General features: G+C 39.6%; 1 protein-coding gene across 1 annotated transcript in view; it reads left to right on the top strand.

The window, feature by feature from the left end:
• Positions 1–5,808: 5,808 nt before the first annotated feature.
• TRHR (thyrotropin releasing hormone receptor) overlaps positions 5,809–22,777 on the top strand; it is a gene marked incomplete at its 3' end in the record, with an annotated part of 34,271 nt that continues 17,302 nt past the window's right edge. The window contains exon 1 of the mRNA XM_082858587.1: positions 5,809–6,637. Coding sequence (XP_082714713.1) covers positions 5,849–6,637 — 789 coding nt within the window. The 5' untranslated portion in view covers positions 5,809–5,848. The remainder of the gene's footprint in view (positions 6,638–22,777) is intronic.

The raw sequence follows: 22,777 nt of genomic DNA on the forward strand, positions 1-22,777 counted from the left end.
AACAAGGGACGGAAAGGGAAAATTCATAATATTGATGCTGTCTTTATTTAAAAAGTTGATATTGTATTCATCATAGACTTTTTTGCATAAACTTTAATTTAAAAAATATTGCATTAAAATATTGATGGTATAAATTACTGAGGTTTTGGGCACCCCCTTAAATTTTGCCCTCTCCTGACCATGGTCTGGGTCCTACAAACCGCTGACCTAGCTGGATGCTCTACAGTATCTCTGACCCCAGTGCCACTTGACCACAGTACCATAGATATTCTCTTTCGCGGCAATCCCCCACCTGCCAAGCCAAGCTCCAGGTATGATAGGAGAGATGAAAAAGAGTGATAGATACCGAGGAGAACAAGTCAATTGCTTTTGTCCAGAGCCCCACTCTCTTTCTCAGGTCCTAGTCCAATCTGAGGACATATACCAAAACCCAAAATACTTAGGAGGGCTAAGCTGATATGTAAATTTTTAAAACTTTCTCTAGGTGATTCTGATTCATCATTGCTCCCACCTCCCACACCAGAACCGCTGAGCTAGATCATATAGTACAAGGTTATTCGAAGTGTGGTCCACAGACAAGCAGCGTCAGCATCACCTGGAGTTTATGAGAAATGCGTATACTCAGGTCCCACCCTAGAGCTACTGAAACAGTAATTTGGGGACGGTTTTAACAAGCTCTCCTGGAGATCCAGATGCACGCTAACGTTTGAGAAATGCTGATAGCATAAATAATCATCTTTCTACTAAAGGGTTCATGACAACCAGCTGATAGCCAGCTACTACCTAGACAGCTAAGATCACCTTCAGAGACCAGGGTAGGGCTTTCCTGAATTCCTCTTATGTAGAATTCTTGTAGAATTCCTCTTGTGTAAAATCATGTCAGCCACTGTGTCTCAGGGACAGAGACTTGGCCAAGCAGATGATTTCCTGGGGTAACTAAGAAAGGGAAAGCCAGATACCAAGAGCAAGCTCTCTGGGTGGGAATGCCAAGAGTGGGAAGCAGAAGTGCTAAATCTTTCCTGAAGCTTGAGGGTCAAGTCTGAGGCCAGGCCAAAAAAAAAAAAAGAGTCCCAGCTTGGAGTCCAAGGGCGTTCTTACAAAGGAGCCTGTTAGTGTGGTGCTCATTCTTATTGATGCTAGCCAAGTGGCACACGACTGAGAAGGCCTGGCTAAAGGGCAGAGGAAATGGAGCAAAACTGAAAGTGGGCAGTGAGAAGTTCGTGCACCATCTACATGCTGTAACCATGACTTAGCAACCTTTTTTCAAAACAGACGCCACTGAACTATTTTCAAAGGATGCATTTCTCTCTAGTCAGAATTACTCAAAAGATATAGAAGTCACAGTTGGTTAGAATTTAAGATATTATTGTGAGAAAAAAAAATCTCAACCCAAAATGTAAAGTGTAATCTAGTTGTACACTATTTCTTTTTTTTTTTTTAACATCTTTATTGGGATATAATTGCTTTACAATGGTGGGTTAGTTTCTGCTTTATAACAAAGTGAATCAGCTACACATATACATATATCCCCATTTCCCCTCCCTCTTGCGTCTCCCTCCCACCCTCCCTATCCCACCCCTCCAGGCGGTCACAAAGCACCAAGCTGATCTCCCTGTGCTATGCGGCTGCTTCCCACTAGCTTCCCACTAGCTATCTACCTTACGTTTGGTAGTGTATATAAGTCCATGCCTCTCTCTCGCTTTGTCACTGCTTACCCTGCCCCCTCCCCGTATCCTCAAGTCCATTCTCTAGTAGGTCTGTGTCTTTATTCCTGTCTTACCCCTAGGTTCTTCATGACATTTTTTTTTTCTTAGATTCCATATATATGTGTTAGCATACGGTATTTGTTTTTCTCTTTCTGACCTACTTCACTCTGTATGACAGACTCTAGGTCCATTTCTGTGCAGCTCTTTACACTTAGGGAGCATTTATTAGATATTATCTGATTGAGTTTTACAAATAAAAAACCTACCTTATGAAATCACAGTTACTTTGAAAATATAATTTTGCAAAGAGCATAAATTAGCTTGAAAACAGACAGGACCATAAGGGACAGGCAAGTCTGGGACGGTGAAAGCAGAAGTTTGTACTCTCCGGAGAGGAAAGAACTAGCTAAAGGGAGGGAAGGAGGAGCCAGGGGTGGAGTGAGTCAGAGCAGAAAGGAGCGCTCATTACTCTGAAAGCTGCCTCGCGGTCACCAGCTCATACGCCTCACGGCCAAAGCAGAACCAGAAAATTACCCCCACAATCCTTGCCATTTTACACAGCTGGGCCTTATATATTCTAGCTCCTCCAGTCAGAATATCTTCACTCATCCCACCCTTCAAAAAGAAACTATACTTTTCTTCAAGACTGTTCTCAGATGTGACCTTGCCTCGGAAGCCCTCACTGGCCCCTCCGTCTGTTGTGCCTACGTCCACAAATACTTTCCCCTTCACAACCTAAGCCCTCTCAACATATCTATGCATATTTGTAACTGTTCATAAGTCTGCTTCTCCCAATACACCGTGACCTATCTGAAGGTAAAAACAAAATGTTATATACTAGATGCCTGGTACATAGTGAGAGCTTAACAATTAAGTGCTAAAAGAATGAAGACTGCAGCAGTCTGCAGCAGTAAATCAGCAGTCGCGTTCTGTTACCACAATTGTTATGTTGGGAGAGGAAGAAAGGGGAAAAAAGGCAAATGCTCTCTCAGAAGCAAAAAAAAAAAAAAAAAAAAAAAAACACAAGAAAAAAATGAAGAGCTGGGAAATACAAACTAAGATTCCCTAAGCCCAACAGAGCTCAAAGGAAAGCAGAAGAGCTAATAGGAAGTAGAAGGAAGGCAGCAGATAGGCCCAGAAGCTGAGGCCAATCCTGTTCCTAAGGGGGGCAGGGGAGGGGAGAAGAAGCCTGGAGAAATGGTTTCCCAGCCCCAAGGCAACGAAACTGAAGACTCAGAATGGTGTCCTTACATAGAAATGCTGAAGAATGTGCTAAGATTTGGGGGGAGGTGGAATTGCCAGGGCAGGTAGCACTGTAGATGTTCTCTCCCCTCATGTTTACTACCCAAGACTTAAAATAAGTTCTCTTCAGAAGGCCTGAAAGCTGACGAAAATCCTGGGGATAATGAGAGGGGAAGATGTGCTTTATGAAGTGTGACTTTTGAAGAGACCTTTCAGATTGGAGGTGGTGGGGTTGGGATGGGGTAGGGAGGCAATGCTTTCATCTTAGAAAGCACTTTTCATTCCAAAATGCAGAGGACTCGACCAGAAACAAGGTGTTCAGAGTAATCTCTGTCCTCTAGGGCAGGGAGAGGAGTAAAGCTGGCACCCAATCTGCTAAACCAGTTGAGGGAACAAACTAGAAGGTGCGCAGAAATCCTATTCAGGGTAAAAGAGTTTGTATTTGGCTGGTACCCTCCACTGTCTCTCTCAGGAACTGCATGTGATACAAGAGTCAAGACTCACAGAGGCCAGGTGTGCAGGATTACTGAGTGAAGCTGGCCTGTGTGACAGAAAAGAGGGAGGAGAAGAGGAGAGGACACATCCTGTCCCCCCACAGACTGCTACTCACAACCACTACTCAGCTTCAGATGATTATTTCTAGCAGGAATATGGACTCTTGGTTGCCAGATCTTTCCATGTTTATGAGAGGCAGAAATCCAGATTTACTATACAATCTCTCAATATTGAAAGGTAGACAGACGATAGTCTACCTTTGAGCCTACATTGTGCAGGCCAAACAATACACTTCTGAAGCCTGAATCTGAGTCATGGGTCATTAATTTGTAACTCTGGTTGATTTAGAAGGAGAAGTAGATACTCAAGGAGCCCTCGATGGTTCAGAGGGTGGAATTCACTCAATATGATCCAAGCTTCGCCTTCATCCCATTGTTACCTAGCCTTGAACGTGACTCTGATTCCTTCATGGTCCTGTCTACACCGAATCTATTCTTCCATTGACATCTTCTAGAAAAAAGAACATCTAAACTTCTTAGAGTAGAGAATCAACCTGTTCACTCTATAGGGCATTAAGTTAAGGGCTGTTATTCGTTGTCAGTCTGAAATAAAAGCAGACAAACATTAACATTTGGTGTATTCAGTTGGTGCCTGGAGAAGAAAGACATATTTTCTGAGATCCCATTAAAAAGTATAAAGATTTGCCCACGGGCTACTTCAGAGAAATAAAAATCAAGCCGAAGTACACTTTCCTAAAAAAGATTGTTTATAAAGTTTTGTTTCAGAGGCGGTTACCAGAGTGGCCCTGGTTTAGATTTCCACCTAGAGATAAATTGACACAAAACATTGCTGGGTGCTACATGTTGGTTGGCAGTCCACAGGGTGGGTGAAGAGGGGTCCAGAGCGTTAGAGAGATCCTAGTAAGTGACGCAGAGCCAGAGGCGAAAAACAAAGTCCACAGATCATATGTGGGTTTAAATTGATGTTCTTAGCTCCAACAGGTTTTTAAAAAATAATCTTCATAAGCCTCAGAAGATTGCAGCTGAAATGGTTTAAAATCCATTTCAACTCATTTTCCATTCATATAATATGAGAGGAGGGAGTCAATTTCACTGGTTCACTGGAGAAATCGTCTAAGGGTTTCCCTAGTAGGGAAAGAAGTTGATTTCAGCTCAGTCACATATCTCAAGCTTCAAGGGCTGTGTCTGGACTGAGAAGGATTTGCCACCCCCAAGTCCTATCAAACAGGGAGTGTAAATATATTTCAGGGCTGCCTCAGGTACTGGAGTTGCTGTAGAACTTAGACTATAAACAACTGTAAGACCAGCTGCCTCTGGACCCCTTGCTGGTGATTTCAGCCTTCCAGATTAGAACTGTATCACTAGCACATTTAAAAGTAAATCCTTCAAGGGGAGAAGATTATGAATCAGTGAGGACTGACTGGCATTTGCCATTGTGAGTGTGTGTGTTTGCGCGTGTGTGGGAGGGGGGCGGGGGGAGACAGAGAGCGAGCATGTTCTCATTAGGGGACGATCTACGATTTGACAGGCTCTCTGCTGCTGCTTCTGCTGCTGCTTCTGCTGCGGCTGTATGGTCTGTCATCAGTTGGAAAGGCTGCAAGGGTTTAGAAGAACCGCAGTTCTGAAGACAGAGCACTGCTAAGTAGTCTCCCTGTCAAACAAAGTAGACGAGGTTTTCTGCAGCGTTGGAAACTCACGCTTAATACTGCCTCATCTACCTGGAAAAGCAGGCAACGCTACAGAGGAAAAGGTAAGAGAAGAAATTGTTCTCTGTTGGGTCTGCAGGGCAGAGGGCACGGGGAGAGGTAGGTTCAAAGGCTTGCTATTTTGTAGCAAAGGGATCTCACCCTTTGAGAGCAGAGGAGGCAGATGCTCATTTTCTGTCAAGCTTGATCATTGAGCCTCTTGGCTTTTTCCCCCCTCGTATCTTTTTCTTCTCCATTGTACTTTTCCCAAGCATCTGAGAGATGCCTTTGTATTTATTTTTCAGGTAGCAGATATTGTTTCTTTTTTTTTTTTCTATTGAGCACTCTTTCAAAACAAGGAGCATTTTCTGTGTCTCTTTTCTTGAGCATTTTTCTCCATTAAGAAAAAAACCGGTCCCTCTTATGGTAAGGTAGTCAAAACAGTTATTCCATCCTACACTAGAGTTGCAATAAAAGGAGTTTCGGGGAGTACATATGAGCCCTATTATTGCGGAAAAATGGGAGGTGAAAGTAGAGGAGAATTACCTGTAAGTGACTGTGACTTGATCAGAATTGGTGATGCTGTGAATGAATATGAATTGTAATTCTTCACAGGGGGCGAGAACCACTGTGATAAAGGCAGGGCACTGGCAAGAAGATGTGTTGAGAAGTGTTTCAGAGAAACCTCAAGCCACTAAAGATGGAAAACGAGACAGTAAGTGAACTGAACCAAACCCAGCTTCAGCCTCGAGCCGTGGTGGCCCTAGAATACCAAGTGGTCACCATCTTACTTGTGCTCATTATTTGTGGTCTGGGCATCGTGGGCAACATCATGGTAGTCCTGGTGGTCATGAGAACCAAGCACATGAGGACGCCCACAAACTGCTACCTGGTGAGTCTAGCAGTAGCTGATCTCATGGTCCTGGTGGCCGCAGGCCTCCCCAACATAACGGACAGTATCTATGGTTCCTGGGTTTATGGCTACGTGGGATGCCTCTGCATCACTTACCTCCAGTACTTGGGCATTAACGCATCCTCTTGTTCAATCACAGCATTTACCATTGAGAGGTACATAGCAATCTGTCACCCCATCAAAGCCCAGTTTCTCTGCACATTTTCCAGAGCCAAAAAGATCATCATCTTTGTCTGGGCTTTCACATCCATTTACTGTATGCTGTGGTTCTTCTTGCTGGATCTCAATATTAGCACCTATAAAGATGCTATTGTGGTGTCCTGTGGCTACAAGATCTCCAGGAATTACTACTCACCTATTTACCTAATGGACTTTGGTGTCTTTTATGTTGTTCCGATGATCCTGGCCACTGTCCTCTATGGATTCATAGCTAGGATCCTCTTCTTAAATCCCATTCCTTCAGATCCTAAAGAAAACTCTAAGACATGGAAAAATGACTCAACCCATCAGACCAAGAATTTGAATGCAAAGACCTCTAGTAGATATTTCAACAGCACAGTATCTTCAAGGAAGCAGGTAAGCAAATCTGAACCTCCAAGTCCACAGAGGAAATGTGGGAGAGAGTTCCCTGTGAGATGGGATCAACTTTGCCCTACTTAGCTAATGGTAAAACTAAAATACAATCATGCAAATGTGTCACAGTGTAAGCTTCTGCTTTACATATTAAATCCACCTCTAAAACAACTGAAGATCTAAAAATAGATGGGAAAATGTTGATAGCACATCAGCAGATACCAGTTCACGTGCTATTAGGATATAAGGAGATATAACAAAAACCCTAGAATTCCACCTTTAAAATGTTTGCGCCTCTCTGGGAAATGTTATCAAAATATGTAGACCATTTCTGGCTTCTATAGGGAGCAGCTGGATATTTTTAAGAATTCTATTGTCTGACAAATATTTGACAAGATAGTTTGAGAAAAGATGAGTCAAAACAGTAATGAAACTGAGAGGGGTTACTGACTTTTTTCTTTTTTTTAGTCTTAGTGGAGAAAGATTCTATTACCTTCTCTTCCACCTCCCTACAAAGTGTCCCAGCATGTAGCAGTTCAAAATGCACTTTGCTCAGGAAATGTTCTAATAAAAGGTTAACACCAGGGCTTCCCTGGTGGCGCCGTGGTTGAGAGTCTGCCTGCCGATGCAGGGGACACGGGTTCGTGCCCCGGTCTGGGAAGATCCCACGTACCACGGAGTGGCTGGGCCCGTGAGCCATGGCCGCTGAGCCTGCGCGTCCGGAGCCTGTGCTCCGCAACGGGAGAGGCCACAACAGTGAGAGGCAAAGGCTAACACCAAGCTCAATTTGTTACAAATAATATTGAATTTTTTTTAAATGTCTGTTTTTCTTGCTAAGCATAACTAAAAATCCTTTTATGTTTCAGATCACCTGAATGCTCAGGTGGTTACAGTTGAATAATGGTTTTATATGAGTTAAACAAAGGGTTTCACTTTGTTTCAGTAGATATGGTTTATAAGACAATACAGGAATGAAATACTTTTATATCATATGCATGTTTACCTATAGTTATACAATTGTTCTAAGTTATCTATGAACTTGGCTTTCAGGTCCTTTTCCTTCTTTGTTAAACAGAAAAAAAATAGATGGTAAACATCCTCAGAGCTGAAAAGAAAAACTTGAAATCAACAATACTGGCTCTTTCAAATGGGTTGAATTTTCTTTCTGTTTTTTAAAATCCTGCAGGAATGCAGTTCTTCCTATATGCACAGATAGAAACTGAGTGTACTTTCTTTTTTTTTTTTTTTTTTTTTGCGGTATGCGGTCCTCTCACTGTTGTGGCCTCTCCCGTTGTGGAGCACAGGCTCCGGATGCGCAGGCTCAGCGGCCCTGGCTCACGGGCCTAGCCGCTCCGCGGCATGTGGGATCCTCCTGGACCGGTGCACGAACCTGTGTCCTCTGCATCGGCAGGCAGATTCTTAACCACTGCGCTACCAGGGAAGCCCATGAGTGTCCTTTTTAAAGTAAGCACATGAATCATCCACACTATCACTTCCTAAACTCTAGATCAGCTGAAATATGAAGAACTGTAATTGGACATTGGGCACATAGTGAAATAAGTTACTAATAAATGTAGGTGTGTTAGACATGCATGAAATGAATAAGGAACTGTCACTAGAAAGAAATATATACAACATTTTAAATGATACCACGATACTTGATTTATATAACATTTAGTATTAAAGATGCCCAGGTGATAGAAAAGACTTGAGCAACTGGGGAAGAGTTGAGCAACTATTGCCAGCTCTTAGATTTCTGTTGTTCGGGTCTAGCAGTACTACCTAATACAAGGCATATTTACTGGGCCTTGTATTGGGCATCTATTACCCAAAACTTGATTAAGGGAAACTTAGAGAGATCTGTTGGCCATCTGCCAAGACAAACATTAAGAGAGTAAAGAATACAATAAGAGAGTAAAGAATACGTACCTCTCAGTTAGAGACTAAACATGGGGTAATGTCTGTAGCAAAGAAGGTCAAGGACTAGATTCATTCATTAGACTCTAATTTAGATCCTTGTTTTAAATTCTAAAAAATTGTTTGTCTGGTCTAATATCTTCCCTTTCAATTATAGTCATTAGTACCTATCAGCATTAAGAATGTGCTTCAAATTGCTAATTGTGTTACACGTTCACACTCTTATTTCAAAGCTGTTACAAATAGGCTGCCCTTATAGAGGCTGAGTGGTAAGAGGAAAAGCCAAAGATTTGACTCCAAATCTTTGGGCTTTAAAAGGCCAGGGCTCTAATCAAGCTCGGATGTATGACCTTGGATAAGCAGAACTCTCTGAGCCTCGGTTTCCTCATCTTTAAGGATAAGGATAAATAACAACCAGGGCTGCTGTGAGGGTTTAATGAAATACCTTATGAAAAACACCTAAAATAGAGTGTTGGTTCATCTGAATGTTTAATTAGTGTCATTCTGAGTTTTTTTAATATGTTAGCAACTGTGAGGGAAATGTTTATTCTTTAAAATATGCATTCACCATTTAAACAAAGATCATTTGTTGAGCAGGTGTGTATATGATATAGCAACTTCTCCAAGGAACTTTCTAATAATTAGGGCATTTGGAATTGTATTCAGAGCATTTGGGGTTGTCACAATAACATCCCTGTCACTTAGCATCAGGAGCCTGGGATGCCAAATGACCTGAAATGTGCTAGACAGCCCTGCACAATGAAGTGCCCTGTTACAAATGTCAATAACACCCTCCTTGAGTAACAAGGGATGCCATATAAATCAAAAGAAGTGTATTGAAGTAATATGTCATGTAATTCAGTCTTGATTATAGATAGGAGGAGAGTTCAGAGAAAAGAAAGGAAATTGTGGGTCTAGAGGGATCAGAGAAGCCTTCATGGAAGAGGTGGCATTTTAGAAGGCTCTGGAAGGATGAGGATAATTTGGAAAGTAAAAGTCAAGAGGGACAGCACTTTACACAGAGAGGACATGGCTGGGATGAGAATGGTATGGATTTGGAAAGGGGTCAGGAAGGGGATTTTTATAGTATGTAGTGATTTGGTTGACTAAAATGAAGTCTTTGGGGAACAGCAAAAAGTAAGATTGGATTGATGTGTGTGTGTGTGTGTGTGTGTGTGAGAGAGAGAGAGAGAGAGAGAGAGAGAGAGAGAGAGAGAGAGAGAGAGAAGGAGAATGAGGGAAAGGGCTGTAGAGGGTCCCAGCTATCAGGCAGAGCAAGGAGTTTGAACTTAGTGGAGGGACAATGAAGAAAGTGAGTGGTGAGCAGGCGGCAGCAATGAGGAAAGTGATGTTTGGGGACAATAAATCTGACAGCTGTGGACCAGGCAGGATTGGAGGCTGAGAGACTTGTGGCAGAGGGACCACTTTGGAAGTTGTTGGTAGTAATTCAGGCATGAAGTAGTACGACTCTCTATCAGGAGAATGTAAAGTAAGGTGTGAACCAGAGAGAGCTTTCAAAGAAAGAGAGGGTGAGATGTGAACATATCAGATACAAAGGATGAAGAGGGAACAATTCAATGTGGCTTCAGGGTTCCGAGTCTGGAAGAACGGTAGTGCCTCCAATGAATGGAATGAGAGCCATGAAGGGGAGTCAGTTTTGTCCAGAATCAGTGACCCTTTGATCTGGCTCTTCCTCTTCTGAAACGGTTCTCTTCTTAAACCTTCCAAAGGTTCTAATTCCACCTCCTATAACCCAAGGACTATTGTTCTAATATTTTCTCTGCATGTTTTTTCTTTCAGGCAATTTTAATGTACATTTTAATAAATATTCTGTCTGGACCAGGTCTTTCTAACCAAGTAATGAAAGTCAAATGTGCATAGCCTAAAAGAACTACTTTTTAAGAAGAAATAAGAGAGTATTTATATGTAAGGGACAAGTGTGGGGTTTTTGTTCATTCATTTGTTTGCTTTTAACTTATATCCCCTCTGCAGAAAATTCAGACCAGAATCTTTTTTCTTCCTATTATTCAGATTCAATTATGTTTTAGGAAACCAACTAAATATTTGGTAAATTCAATGAAACAAATTACTCAGAATAATGGCTTGGAATTTTGTAGACAAAAGAATTATCTGATTGACGAAATCTTTTGCTTTACAATTGGCTGTGATGATAATGGAGACATGGTTTAAATGGTCACATTTTTCCCATTTCAGCTCTACACACTCCCAAAAGATCTCTCTCTGTTCAGTCAGTTCAGGTGTTCAGCATTGTGTAGATAAAATATCTTTATCATTGACTGCATATATCAAAGGAATTGATTGGATCTTTCAGTATTTTGGAGACACAGAAATATCTTGGTAAAGGACTACACTATGGATAAACACATTCAATTCAAATATATTATTTCCATAGGATACGGGGTATGCAGAATATTTTACAGATCAGGCTATCAGTTTCATTTTCAGTTGAGTCACACTAACACACTTTTTTGTTTGTTTTTTACAGTGTATCTGGTGGGAAACTGTGCAGCATAGTCCAAGTAGCAACTCCAAAAGTTTATAGCAAAATTTTCATTATGGATTTTGTTTGGCTTAAAAAGCCTTTGAAATGCCAAACAGTCTTTGTTTACATAAATTTCTTAAAAGCCTTCTACCTTCCTAGAGGAATGTTGGTAGCCCAAGAGACAAAGGCAGCTTTCCTTTTAAAGCAATATATGCCTTTTGTTGCTGTTATTGCTGCTGATGATAGAAAAGCAGTCATGTATTATGGAAAACACAGAAAACTAGGAATAAGAAAAAAGGCATCCTTTACCCCATCTCGCAAAACCCACAATTTATTAGCATTTAGTCATATTTATTTTCATATTTTCACTTGATCTTTTTATATCATTATAGTCAATATACAGATATATAATTTTATATGCTGTTTTTACACAAAATGTGAAATTAATCTTCTCAAGGATAGCACAGAGTAAAAGAAAATGGATAAGATTGTGAGTCAGTTTTTCTCAGCCGCAGTTTTCTCATTAATAAAATGATACAATTCCTCATGGAGTTACTCAAATCAGATGAGATGCATCAGACAAAATTTGTGGGTTTTTTTTTTTTTTTGTCTCTCCTCCCTCCTGTACCATCAGCTACCCTTCCATCAGTCCTTTACTTCTCAGTGACTTCCATTCCCCTAGGCAGCCTCCTGACTCTGACTCTGAGTAAACCGAGTAGGATGTGCTCATGGAAAATTAAGAATTCTGCCGCAGGTGCGGCAAAAAACAACAAAAAAGAGTGTATTAATGATACTAAACTCTCCAGCATTAGGCCTAAATCAGAGGTTCCTCAAGTTTACTGGGACTGTTTTTGTACTGTTTTCACAGGTCCACCTTTCATTTTTAATTGTTTTATTTGTTCCATTTTTCTGGGTTCAACTATATCCTTAATAGTATAAAGATCTCTTAGATGGGAAAAAAGTACAATTTTTGTAACTTAGCACAGAGTTATCTAAGTGTGCAATCTTATTTTATTATTAAAGAAAAGTTTTCCATTTTCCAATTCACATCCTATATAAGGAAAAACTACGTATGTCATAAATTGTCTCAGTGAAAGTGCCCTGCAGTTACATGTTTGGTGTCCTTTGGTTAGATGAGCGCCCATTGTGTATTCCCAATTTTATGCCTGCAGCTTTGAGACATAACTTCACCAGTAAAGAAATATAAATTTTCCTGTATGCCTACAAAAAGGAAAAACCTGCACTCGCACAGAATTGTTGATTTTACCACACACCAAAAAACACCTTAAAATCAGCTAACCTTGAAAATGACAAAGTATATTTCTTTACGTAGCCTCTTGTGAATTCTTCAAATTGCAGATATTCCAAGTTCCAGACAGATTAAGTCTGGGCTGTTACCATGTTCTTAGTCTCCTTTACTTTTTTTTATGAGTTGGGGGAAGGGTGAAAGGTATAAAGCTAGAGCTAGGTCAACATCAAGCAGAATTTTGCAGTAGGTCACTTTATATTCACTGTCCTCCTCAACTTAATGAAACATTCATTCACAACCCTAAAAGCACCAAGTGCTATCCTAGGTGGGGGCGCTACTGGGATATAGAAAGACACACTCTTCATCTTCAAGGGGCTCACTTTTGGCCATGTACACAAATAATCCTGAGCAGACCATTATGTTCTACAATAGAGGACGAAGCCTCCATGAGGGGAAAAGCAAAATGGCGGAGAATGGAGGAAAGCTCTGTGGAGAACATGGCATTGATCTGGGCCTGTAAAGATGGGCAGAATGTCTAAAAGCAGCAATAAGGAGACAGAGAGAAAAGGAAGAAAGTTCAACAGAAAGAGAGGAATAGATAGGGGAGGGACTGGACACGTTCAAGGAGAGAGTAGTCTAGTATCATTGAAGTGGGGCAATGAAAGTGAACTGTCTACTGAGGGAAGCCTGAACCAGATTGTGGTCCTGCTATATCTAACTCCCATCTCTCCTCCCCATCCTTGACCTTTGTCACTCTACCTACTTACACCCACACCCATGATTACAACTCCCAACTATGACAGTCTAGTACACAGCTCTAGCAAAGACATCTTCCTGACCCCTACGCCTAATTGAGTTTTGGACATCGTGTAATTACATCAAATCCAATATGTCTAAAACTAAATCCATTCTTTTTTCCTTTGTAAACCCCTACCTCTTTTTTTCTTTCCTATTTTAGATTCCCAAGCCACAAATCTAGGAGTCCTTCTAAGTTCTTTTCTGTCCTATATACTCACCCCAAATCCAAGTAATAGTCAAGTGCTAGTGACTCTAGCTGATAACTCATTATTTGACCTACTCCGTCACACTACCATTGTCCTAGTTGACTATTTCTCACCTGCTCTATTTCAGGACACACCTCACCAAGCCTCTCTGACTCCCATTCCTCTGTCCCCCCACATCATTCTGCACATTTCTCACTAGGGGGTTTCTCTAACAAACAGATATGTTATTAAAATGCTTTAAAGTTCCCGGAGGCCTAGAGTTTAAACATCTTAGCATAACAAGTAAGATCCTGGCTCCTTTATATGTTTTTAGCTTCATCACTTATGGCTTTCCTAACTCAGACTTTATGCTCCGGTGATACTGAATTATTTGTAGTTCTCTGAACTTGCTATGTTCTCTCAGCCAGAATACCTTTCATCTGGCAAACTCTCAGTTATCATCCAAGTCTCAGATCAAACGGTGCCCCCCATGCATCCCATCAAGCCTTCCCTGAATGTCTCAGGCAGATCTATGTAACTGGATGCCTAGCTATAACCATGTGTGTTAGGTATTCTACCTATGTGTCCACAGTACATTGCATATACTTCTGGTTTAGTAATTCTTATGTATCATAATTGTTACCTGTTGGTCTTCCCATTGCCACTAACATCTGTAAGAGTAGGGCCTGTATCCCTAGTGCCCTCAGCACTGAATTTGGCATGTCACAGGCTCCCAGAAGAGTTTATAGATAGTCGTGTGTTGCAGCCAAAGAGTACAGGCTTTGCAATACAGCAGGTGGCTAGCATTTCTTCCCAAATCTATGTTCAGTGACATCACACTAGTTGCTTAAAATTGGTCATGGTTGGAGTACTAACACTGCAGAAATCAGCAAATATGACATTTCAGGGCCCCTCCCTTTTTTTGTGGAGAGCCAGTTGTTAAATACTGATCAGTACACTTCTCTCTGTGTGTGTATCATACATAATAAATGAAAGTGTAAAAGAGTACATACACGAATACTTTGGAGCTAAGTCAATTCCAACACTCTATTTTGCTCCCTGAAAAATTATTGTTTATTTATTCCATATCCTTCACTGATTTTAATTAAAATTTATTGTCTTTTATTGAATGTCTTTTGAATTCCAAAACAGAAAAACTAGCAACCAGCTAGTGTGATAGTGAGTTTGTTACTAGATAAGACTTTTGAGCAAGATTTCCCTCTTCCAGACAGAACAGACTGACTTAGAAACATGGCGGACTCAAATCATAATTTACTTTTTGTACAGAATCCTGTTGGCTTTCCAAAGAGCCTTTCAGATATCCTCCCCAATGAGACAGCTACATTGGACTGAATGCACAGAGATGCAGAAGGATGGCAACTTAAGGAAGGAAACAGTGTGAGCAGAAGTATTAAGATGAGAATAAATCTATCCGAGCACTCCTATGTTGCTAATTTTCCTAAAACAATTTGCACACATCATCTTCTTTCAAAAAGAAACATCCCCAATCTCCTCTGACTGGCTTTCAAAGCCCTCTAAAATCTGACCTTTTCATCATTTTTCTGGCTTTTTTCATCCATTGTTTCTTTAATTTAATAGACAATTATTGAGCACCAATTTCATGTCAGGCATTACTCCAGAAAACCAATAATAATCACTGTCTTATGGGAACTTTTTGTAAAATACAAAAGATCACCATTCAAAAATGGTGATAGTATTGGGGTAGTATTTTTGTTTTTTTCAGATATATACCCAGGAGTGGAATTGCTAGGTCATATGGTAGCTCTATTTTTAGTTTTTTGAGAAACCTCCATACTGTTTTCCACTGTGGCTGCAGCAACTTACATTCCCACCAGCAGTGCACAAGGGTCTCCTTTTCTCTACATCCTCACCAACATTTGTTATTTGTGGTCTTTTTGATGATAGCCGTTCTGACAGGTGTGAAAAAACAAAAACACTAATTTGAAAAGATACATGCACCTCAATGTTCATAGCAGCATTAGTTACAATTGCCAAGATATGGAAGCAACCTAAGCATCCATCAACAGTTGAATGGATAAAGAAGATGTGGTTCATATATACAATGGAATATTACTCAGCCATAAAAAAGAATGAAATCTTGCAATTTGCAGCAACATGGATGGACTTGGAGGGTATTATGCTAAGTGATATGTCAGACAGAGAAAGATAAATACTGTATGATATCAGTTATATGTGGAATCTAAAAAGTAAAACAAATCAGTGAATATAACAAAAAAGACATAGACTCACAGATATAGAGAACAATCTAGTGGTTACCAGTGGGGAGAGGAAAAGGGAGTGGGGAAAGTTAGGGTTAGGGGATTAAGAGTTAGAACTATTAGGTATAAAATAATCTACAAAGATATATTTTACAGCACAGGGAATATAGACAATATTTTATAATAACTATAAATAGAGTATAACCTTTAAAAATTGTGAATCACTATATGGTACACCTGTAACTTATATAATATTGTACATCAACTATAATTTTTTTTTAACTTAAAAAAAACACTTGGAAAATACAAAGTTAGGTTGCACAGTGCGTGGAAGAGGCAACAAGGAATGAGTGAACACCATACATAAGGCTGGAGAGCAGGCCCTCAACAGAGAAGAGTCACTTCACTATAGAAAAACGAGTAGGTGTTCTCCAGGCCAACATGAAACCAGCAGAATTTACGTAGCCAAGCAGAGCCCAGGGTAAGACCTTGGAAGTACCTGTGTGCCACTGAAAGCAACTAAATCTGGTTCTAAGGCACCAGGGAACCACTGAAGAACTCTAATAAGGACAGTGGCAAACCAGATTTGACTTTCGGGAACTTCACTCATAAAATTTTACAATGAAGCCAGCTCATAACCAGGGAAACAGAAATGAGGCTTTTGCAGTCAGAGCAAAAAGCAAAGACTTGAATTAGGGCGTAAGAGTAGAGAAGTCTAGGAAGGATATACAAGAGTTGAATCAGTGGAATTTAACTACTAATCTGGCAAATGAAAAAGAAGTTCCTAAAGTGAGTCCCAGATTCTCACCTGGAGTGACTGGGCAGGCAGTGGTGTTAGCAAGCATGGCACAGAATACAAGAGGAAGAACAGTCTTAATTATATTTACTCCTTCCGCATAGATGCGGGCGTGTCTCACCAGATTCTCCCATGTATAATAAGCTCATTTGATTTTGCAACCTTGCTCATGTAATTTTTCCCACCTGTAAAGCCCTCCCCACTCTTCATACCTCCCACCTCTCTGAAAAGCTCAAGTTCCCAGCTCAGGCTGCAGTGAGAGCCAGGGGTCCCGTACATTGGACATCTACCTGAAGGCAGAGTCTAGCATGAGCTCTAGAGTCAGAAAAATGTAAGTTCAATTCTACTTCCTATCTCTGTAACTTTGAATACGTTATTTTACTTCTTGATACTTGTTTGTTCAAATGTAACATGGGATACTAATGATACCCACTCATAGGGTTGCTGTGAGGAAATGCTTAGTACATAGTAAGCATTTAAAAATGCTTATTTACTACATTTAAATTATATGCTATAGTTAAAATATTATTTACTCCGCCTTATTCATGAAATAGCAAAAAATACAGACTGGTAATTCCCCCAAACGACAAAGTTTAGAGGTTATAATAGAGATTGATCTTCCAGGCTGATCTAACAGCATATTCATAAGATCAAATTAATATTTCTTGAGCTCTGCTATGTGCCCAGAGAGAAATACATTAAGCACATTAAGTTTATATGAACGAACTCAATATATCTTCACAACAATCCTGAGAAGTAGGAACTAACTGTAGAAGAGAATTTGGAGGCAAATGAATGCAAAGTGACCTGCTGGTTGTAGCAAAGCCAGGATTTTGACCCAGCACACCTGCTCCATTTCAACCACAGGGCAAGAGAAAATCAAATAAAGGTGAAACTGGTGAGGGCTAAAGTAAGTTTCCTGGAGGTGGATGTTTGGGCCGGGTTAAAGAGACTGAGAGGAAAGAGGTCGTTCCAGATAAAGGAGGGAGATGGGAAGGATATGACAGTATTGTCAACAGGAGAAAAAAGCCCAGAATTTTAAAAAGCATTTTCTGTCTGAGGAATAGTAATGAGATTAGTCAGATGTGGGCCAAAAGTTTATGGGAAATAAATTTGGAGGACATGCAGACTGGGGCTGGAACAGTGAGACCAGAAAACCAAGCACAGGACCACCACCTGCCTCCCCAAGCCCGTCATCAGGCTGGTGACCAACACCAGGGAAATCACATTCTATAGGGCGCAGCTATCCCAGCCTTGGAGTTTCCCTTCCAATGGGCCCTCGTTAACCTCTGCCGATCCATTTACAGGACCATCACCGGTTCCCTCTTTTCATGCCTATTTCAAAACTTTCTACTCTCCTGAAGTTGTCACACCTGGAATTGTTTTCCCTCTGAAATCTGCCCCCAACATCCAACCTCTCCTCTCTAATGCTACTTCCTTAATTCCAGTCTCATGTCCTCCCTGCACTGTAGACCAGGAGGCTGGTCTCTCTGCCTCGCCAAACTGTTGCATAAGCATTCTAACCAACTTCCCTGCCTCTTAGTTGCCCTCTTCCAATTCATCCCCCAGGGTGCTGCTAGAATCATCTAAAAGGCAAACTTGATAACAGCATCATGCTGCCTGAAGTCTTCCAATATCCTTTTTCCCTATAGGTTTAAATCCAAGGTCATAATCATAGCACACTGGGACATTTATGTTCTGCTCCCCACTTACTTTCTCAAGCTCATCCCCTTTCTGTCCCCCACATACCATTCTACAAGCAGTTTCCTTATCTGGCCACACTCTTTCCTGCCTCCAAGCCAGTGTACATACTCCCCCTGACACGAGCATTCCATACAGATGCAAGAACAAAATGCTACAAATGGGAGGGACAAACACCAATCCCTGCCAATGGAGAAAAAGGAAGCCTGCTCTGCGTCATGACCTATGAGAGGGTCAAATGAGGGCCTGCGCGCACCGCATTGCTGTAGTAATTTGTTCAAATGTCTCTCCCACCAGATTGTGTATCCCACAAGGGCAGAAACATTATCCCATTCATTTTTGTGTCCACAGTGCCTGTCATGGTGCCTAGGGACATACTGATAAATGACTAAACTAGTAAAGACTGGATATAAAGGTAGAATGGTCAAGTATGACTCCAAAGATTTTTTCAGGAGACCAAAACTGGTAAAATTGTTGAAAGAAATGTTAAGGGAAAAGATGTTAAAAACACTGTCAGAAATCTTTAGCTTAAGATGAGGATCTGGAAATTTTACATTGTAAGTATTTAGGATTTGGAAAAATTTAGACTGATGAGTAGTCAGAATCGGATATGTGCATTTGTGAACCAGTAGAATCAAGGAAAGAAGGTATGACTAGGGTTGAATTTATTTATTTATTTATTTATCTATCCTTTTTATTGAACTACAGTTGACATACAATATTGTATTCATTTCAGATGTACAACATAGTTATTCAACATTTACATACATTATTAATTGATTACCACTATAAGTCTAGTAACCATCAGTCACCATACAAAGTTGTTACAATATTACAGACTATATTTCCTATGCTGTACATTACCTCCCTGTAACTTATTTATTTTATAACTGGAAATTTATACCTCTTAATGCTCTTTACTTATTTCACCCGACACCCCACCACCCTACCCTTTGCTAACCACCAGTTTGTTCTCTGTATCTATGAGTCTGTTTCTGTTTTATTTTGTTTGTTTGTTTTCTTTTTTAGATTTCACACACAAGCGTACTTCATTTTTTGCACTTCACAGGTATTGCAGTTTTTTCAAATTGAAGTTTTGTGGCAACCCTGGGTTGTTGGATGATGGTTAGCATTTTTTAGCAGTAAAGAATTAATTAAGGTATGTATATTGGTTTCTTTTAGACAAAATGCTATTGCACACTTAATAGACTACAGTATAGTGTAAACAAATTTTATATGCCCTGGGAAACCAAAAAATACATGTAACTCGCTTTATTGTGATATTCCCTTTATTGCCATGGTCTAGAACCAAGCCCACAATAGCTCTGAGGTATGCCTGTATAAGTGAAGTCATATAGTATTTGTCTTTCTCTGTCCCACTTATTTCACTTGGCATAATACCCTCTAGGTCCATCCATGTGTTGCAAATGGCAAGACATCATTCTTTTTTAAGGCTGAGTAATATTCTATTATATATAATAGATACTTTCTATATATATATATATATCTCACATTCTCTATCCATTAATCTGTGGATGGATATTTATGTTTCCATATCTTGGCTATTGTAAATAATGCCTCAGTGAACATAAGGGTGCATATATCTTTTGGAATTAGTGTTTTTGTTTTCTTCAGATAAATACCCAGAACCAGAAGTGGAATTGCTGGATCATACAGTAATTCTATTTTTAATTTTTTGAGGACCCACCATACTGTCTTCTAAGCGGCTGAACTAATTTATAATCCCACCAACAGTGCACCAGTGTTCCTTTTACTACACATCCTTGACAACACTTGTTATTTTTTTTTAATTTATTTATTTACTTATTTATGCTGGCTGTGTTGGGTCTTAATTTCTGTGCAAGGGCTCTCTCTAGTTGTGGCGAGCAGGGGCCACTCTTCAACGCGGTGCGCGGGCCTCTCACTGTCACAGCCTCCCTCGTTGCGGAGCACAGGCTCCAGACGCGCAGGCTAAGTAGCTGTGGCTCACGGGCCCAGTTGCCCCGCGGCATGTGGGATCCTCCCAGACCAGGGCTCGAACCCGTGTCCCCTGCATTGTCAGGCAGACTCTCAACCACTGCGCCACCAGGGAAGCCCGCCAACACTTGTTATTTGTTGCCTTTTTGATAATAGCCATTGTGACAGGTATGAGGTGATATCTCAATGTGGTTTTGATTTGCATTTCCCTCATATCAGTGCTGTTGAGCTTCTTTTCATGTGCCTGTTGGCCATCTTTATGTCTTCCTTGAAAAATGTCTATTCAGCTTCTCTGTCCATTTTTTTAAATCAGGTTGTTCTGTTTTCTTGATGTTGAGTTGTATGAGTTCTTTGTATATTTTGGGTATTAACCCCTTATCAGATATGTCACTTGCAAATATCTTCTCCCATTCAGTACTCAGCCTTTTCTTCTTGTTGATGGTTTCCTTCACTACGCAAAAGCTTTTCAGTTTGATGTAGTCCCATTTGTCTAGTTTTGTCATTGTTGCCCTTGCCTAAGGAAACATATCTAAAAAAGTATTGCTAAGACTGATGTCAGAGTGTACTATAGAAGTTTTATGGTTTCAGGTCTTACATTTAAATCTTTAATCTACTTTGAGTTTATTTTTATATGTGGTGTAAGAAAATGGTCCAGTTTCATTCTTTTGAATGTAGCTGTCTGGTTCTCCCAACACCATTTATTGAAGGGGCCTTCTTTTCCCCACTGTTTATTCTTGCCTCTTTTGTCATAGTTTAATTGACCACATAAGTGTGGGTGCATTTCTGGGCTGTCTATTTTGTTCCACTGGTCTACGTGTCTGTTTTTGTGCCAGTACTATACAGTCTTGATTACTATAGATTTGTGGTATAGTTTGAAATCAGGGAGTGTGATACCTCTAGCTTTCTTTTTGTTTCTTAAGATTGCTTTGGCTATTTGCATTCTGCTGTGGTTCCATACAAATTTTAGGATTATTTGCTTTAGTTCTGTGAAAAATGCCACTGATGTTTTGATAGGAATTGCATTTAATCTGTAGATTACTTTGTACACTTTATCAATATTAATTATTCCAATCCATGAGCACTATATATCTTTCCATTAGTTTGTGTCATCTTCATTTTCTTTCATCAGTGTCTTATAGTTTTCAGAGTAGAGGTCTTTCATCTTCTTGGTTAAACTTATTCCTAAGTATTTTATTCTTTTTGATGCAATTGTAAGTGGGAGTGTTTTTTTTTATTTCTCTTTCTGATAGTTTGTTATTAGTGTATAGAAATGCAACAGATTTCTGTATTTATTTTATATCCTGCAACTTTACTGAATTCATTTATTAGTTCTAATAGTTTTGGGGTAAAGTCCTTAGAATTTTCTATATATAGTACCATATAGTCTGAAAACAGCAGCAGTTTTAATTCTTTCTTTCTAATTTGATGACTTTTATCTCTTTTCTTGTCTGATAGCTGTGGCTAGGAATTCTAATACTGTGTTGAATAAAAGTAGTTATTGATAGAGGACATCCCTGTCTTGTTTTTGATCTTAGAAGAAAATTTTCAGATTTTTACCATAATGTTAACTATGGGTTGTCATATATGGCCTTTATTATGTTGAGTAATATTCTCTCTATTTCCACTTTGTTGAGAGCTTTTAGCATGAATGAATGTTGAATTTTGTTAAATGCTTTTTCTGCATTTATCAAGGTGATTATATTATTTTTATTCTTCAATTTGCTTATATGGTATATCATTTTGATTGATTTTTGGATACTGAACCATCATCCTTGCATCCCTATAATAATAAATCCCTCTTAATTATGGTATATGATCCTTTTAATGTACTGTTGAATTCAGTTTGCTACTCCCCCTACCCCACATTGTATGTTTTTTACATTGTATTTTTATTTTGTTTGTTGCTTAACTAATTATTTATGTATAGATTATTTTTACTACTTTTGTCTTTCAATCTTCTTGCTAGCTTTATAGATAGTCGATCCACTACATTTATTGTATGCTTGCCTTTATTAGTAAAATTTTTTCTTTTATAATTTTTTTGTTTCTTGTTATGGTGTTTTCTTTTCTGTTTAAAGAAGTACTTTAACATTTCTTGTAAGACTGGTTTAGTAGTGATGAACTCCGTTAACTTTTGCTTCTCTGGGAAACTATTTATCTCTCTTTCAGTTCTGAATTGTAACCTTGCAAGGTGGAATATTCTTGGTTATAAGTTTTTCTTTCTTTCAGTACTTTGAATACATCATGCCAATCCCTTCTGGCCCATAAAATTTCTTCTGAAAATTTAGCTGCTAGACTTATGGGGAGTCTCTTGTACATAACTAGTTTTTTTCTCTTGCTGATTTTAAGATTCTTTCTTTAACTTTTGATAATTTAATTATAATGTGTCTTGGTGTGGGTCTCTTTCAATTCATCTCACTTGGGTGTCTCTGCCTCCTGGATTTGATTGCCTGTTTCCTTTAACAGGTTAGGGAATTTTCAGCCATAATTTCTTCCAGTAGGTTTCTGTCTTTTTCTCTCTCTTTTCTCCTTCTGGGACCCCTATAATGTGAATGTTAGTACACTTGATGTTGTTCCAAAGGTCTCTAAACTATCCTCATTTTTTAAACTATTCTTTTTTCTTTTTGCTCTTCTAATTGGGTAATTTCCATTACCCTGTCTTTCAGAACACTGATCCATTCTTCTTCATCCTCTAAATAGCTGTTTATTCCCTCTAGTGTATTTTTTAGTTCTAGTTAGTTACTAAAAAATACTGATTTGTTCTTTTTTTATAGTTT

The sequence above is a fragment of the Leucopleurus acutus genome, assembly GCF_964270905.1.
Source record: "Leucopleurus acutus genome assembly, chromosome: 17".
NCBI classification, from domain to species: domain Eukaryota; kingdom Metazoa; phylum Chordata; class Mammalia; order Artiodactyla; family Delphinidae; genus Leucopleurus; species Leucopleurus acutus.